The sequence below is a fragment of the Spermophilus citellus genome, assembly GCF_964194105.1.
Source record: "Spermophilus citellus genome assembly, chromosome: 2".
In the NCBI taxonomy this organism is placed as follows: domain Eukaryota; kingdom Metazoa; phylum Chordata; class Mammalia; order Rodentia; family Sciuridae; genus Spermophilus; species Spermophilus citellus.
In genome coordinates, this window is record NC_138183.1 from 63,224,683 (window position 1) to 63,227,369 (window position 2,687).

The following is a 2,687-nucleotide window of genomic DNA, read 5'->3' on the forward strand; positions in this document are numbered from 1 at the left end:
GAGAGATGTGACTCTTTTATCTGCAGACATTGGTTTCAACTATGGTTGTTACTTAATCAGTTGTGTCATTTATTGAGAAAACTGTCATACTGAATTGGGAAATCACATAATGCAGAGAACTGCTTAGCAAAGTATCTAGCATATAGTTAATATATAACACTTAACCCTTCAAGACACAAGTCTCTGAGCAGGAGACGTGGCATACCCAGGGCTTCACAGTTTATGTTACACAGTAAACCCAGAGACTTACTCCAGACTTCTCGAAGGAGGCCGAAAGTTGAGACACCTAGTAAGAAGAGTACTGGTTGTAATTCCTGCAACTCGGTATACTGGGGCAGGAGGATTGCAAGTTCAAGGCCAGCTTCAGCAGCTTAGTGAGACCCTCTCTCAAAGTTAATAACTGAAAAAACAGGGGATGCAGTTCAGTGCTAAAGCACCCCTGGGTTCAATCCCCGGCACCAATAAAGGGGGGAAGGGGAAAGAATGGCGGCTAAGTCGAAATCTCTATAAACTAATAAGAGATGGGGGTTGCACACACCAAGGTTGCAGCCGTTGAAATCCACCCTAGCAGTTCCGCCTCTTTCGCCTCTTTCGCGCCCTAGCGACACAGCGACTCAGGCGAAAACTACATTTCCCAGCCGCCCTTGGGATTTTCCGGCGCACTGCGCTCTGCTTTCCGGCCGCATCTTTTACGTCAGTTCAAACCGAAGTTTTGTCACGACTGGGCCAATTCCCAGAACATGGGTTCTTCGTTGTTCCGGCCTCTGCAGCCTAAGAAGTTCGAGGATCCTCCGGTGGCCGCTTCCCGCGCTCCCCCAGATGCGTCCGAAGCGCCGACCTCCCCAGAGCAAGCGCCTATGTTTAATAACTGCTGGAGTTGCCGGGTGCTCTCCGGGTCGGGACTGACAGGGGCAGGCCTTTACGTGTACTTGGTGGCGCGGAAGCCTATGAAGCTCGGATATGCTCCGGGTCCAGGCCCTATTGCCCAGATGGTCATCGGCATCAGTGAGAGCCGGGGCAGTGCCGCTTGGGCTGGGGTGGTGGGGTGAGGTAAACCCAACAGCCACGTGAGCTGGAGGGGCGGGGCGCCCCAACGTAGGCCCTGGGCAGGGAGAAGTTGCGATGCCTTAGAGGAAAGAAAAGAAAAAGGAAAACAGTATTTTATGAGAACTCTTATTAATTTCAGTTTTTAAAATCCTTACAATACCGATTAGAGGTATTAACACTGTTCCCATTTTATTTTCGGGTAAAATGAAGCTAAGTGGATTGGACAGAAAGTGACAGCTGGCTTTCCATCCCAGGTTTATCTGGCCCCCAAAATTTCTCTTTTTCTTTCTCTTGGAGAATGTTAGAGTGAGGGCACTTGGGCTTGGAAGCCAGATTTTAGTTGCAGGTTCAAGTTCAAACCCCATCTACTTGATGCACTGCTGGGTAATGGGAATCCACAATATTGTTTGCCAAAATGTCTTACAGTCATGTGTTCCTTTATCTTTACAAACCAGTTTTCTAAGTGAATAGATTTTTAGGTTTTCAGATTTCTTATCTTGTCAGTCAGGTTGTCTAAATCATTTACCTTTGTTAAAACTACTTGCTTTGGAAGATAATAGGGTATTTTCTTTCTTTCTGAACTTTTTTGTTCTTTTTCTGAGCTTCACGCTCCTATTCGAAATATATAATGTTAATATATCTTCTAGTAATGTTGTAACAGTTAAATAAGATGGCATGTGGAGCACTTGGTAAACTAAATTGTGACATATAAGTAATATGCTTTTTTTTCCCCCCTCCAGGCATTGCTTGTTGGGGTATAGTTATCCTGGCAGACCCTAAAGGAAAGGCCTACCGGGTTGTTTGAATGAACAATGAACTTGTCACCTCTTAGCCCTGGACCCATTACACAGGAAGCATGGGATTTATGGTTGTTCTGGACAGACATGTGGAGGAGCTTTGTCTTCACTATTGGGAATACTACAAGACTGAAAAACAATGAAAACGTTGGTTGTCATACCTTGGCTTTCTTGTCAGGTTTCAGAGGGATCAATAAATCCCTTAGAGAAGAAAATGATTCTGTGTCCTATCTGGGGAAGGAGGGTATAATTTAAATTTTACTTAAATATAATTGAATTTAGTTAAATTATGATTTGTTAATATTAAAATGAAGGAAATGATAAGCCAACAGTAAAATGAGCTATTTTATTTCCTAATTATAGTTCTTTTTATCCTGTAATTGGATTAACACCTGTTATCAGCCTAATCCTTGATAAACACGTGAAACTAGATCTGAATACTCCTTATGCTTTCCGAGGTGTTTTTAAATTCATCATTTCATGAGAGCTTCATTGCTAATCAGACTTTTTTATTGATAAGCCTTAAAACAATAATCCAAGTGATTTTCTCAGGGTTATTCAGAAAATCAGTGCTGTATCTAGTACTTGTTTTTGTCTGGTTTACCTGTTCTAGTCTTTCAGAACTAGAATGGTACAAGGAGTCAAGAATCACTTTGATGAAACAACCATAAATGTCAATATACAATGAAAGATTTGAATGCCATAATAAAATTTAAGAAAAATTCAAAACGTTTAGTAAAAAAACATCCTTTGATTTCTTTCATAAGAACAAGAAATATTTGTAATGGAATTGAGAAGTTTTTGAGATAAAAACTCAAAATTAGTTCATTTCTAAGAAAACGT

The 2,687-nt window shown here is 41.6% G+C and overlaps 1 protein-coding gene across 1 annotated transcript; it reads left to right on the forward strand.

The window, feature by feature from the left end:
• Positions 1-680: 680 nt before the first annotated feature.
• DMAC1 (distal membrane arm assembly component 1) lies at positions 681-2,059 on the forward strand. The gene is made up of 2 exons (XM_081279751.1): positions 681-1,005; positions 1,788-2,059. The coding sequence occupies exons 1-2, from the start codon at positions 741-743 to the stop codon at positions 1,850-1,852; spliced, it is 330 nt and encodes a 109-aa protein (XP_081135877.1). The 5' UTR covers positions 681-740; the 3' UTR covers positions 1,853-2,059.
• The last annotated feature ends 628 nt before the right edge of the window (positions 2,060-2,687 follow it).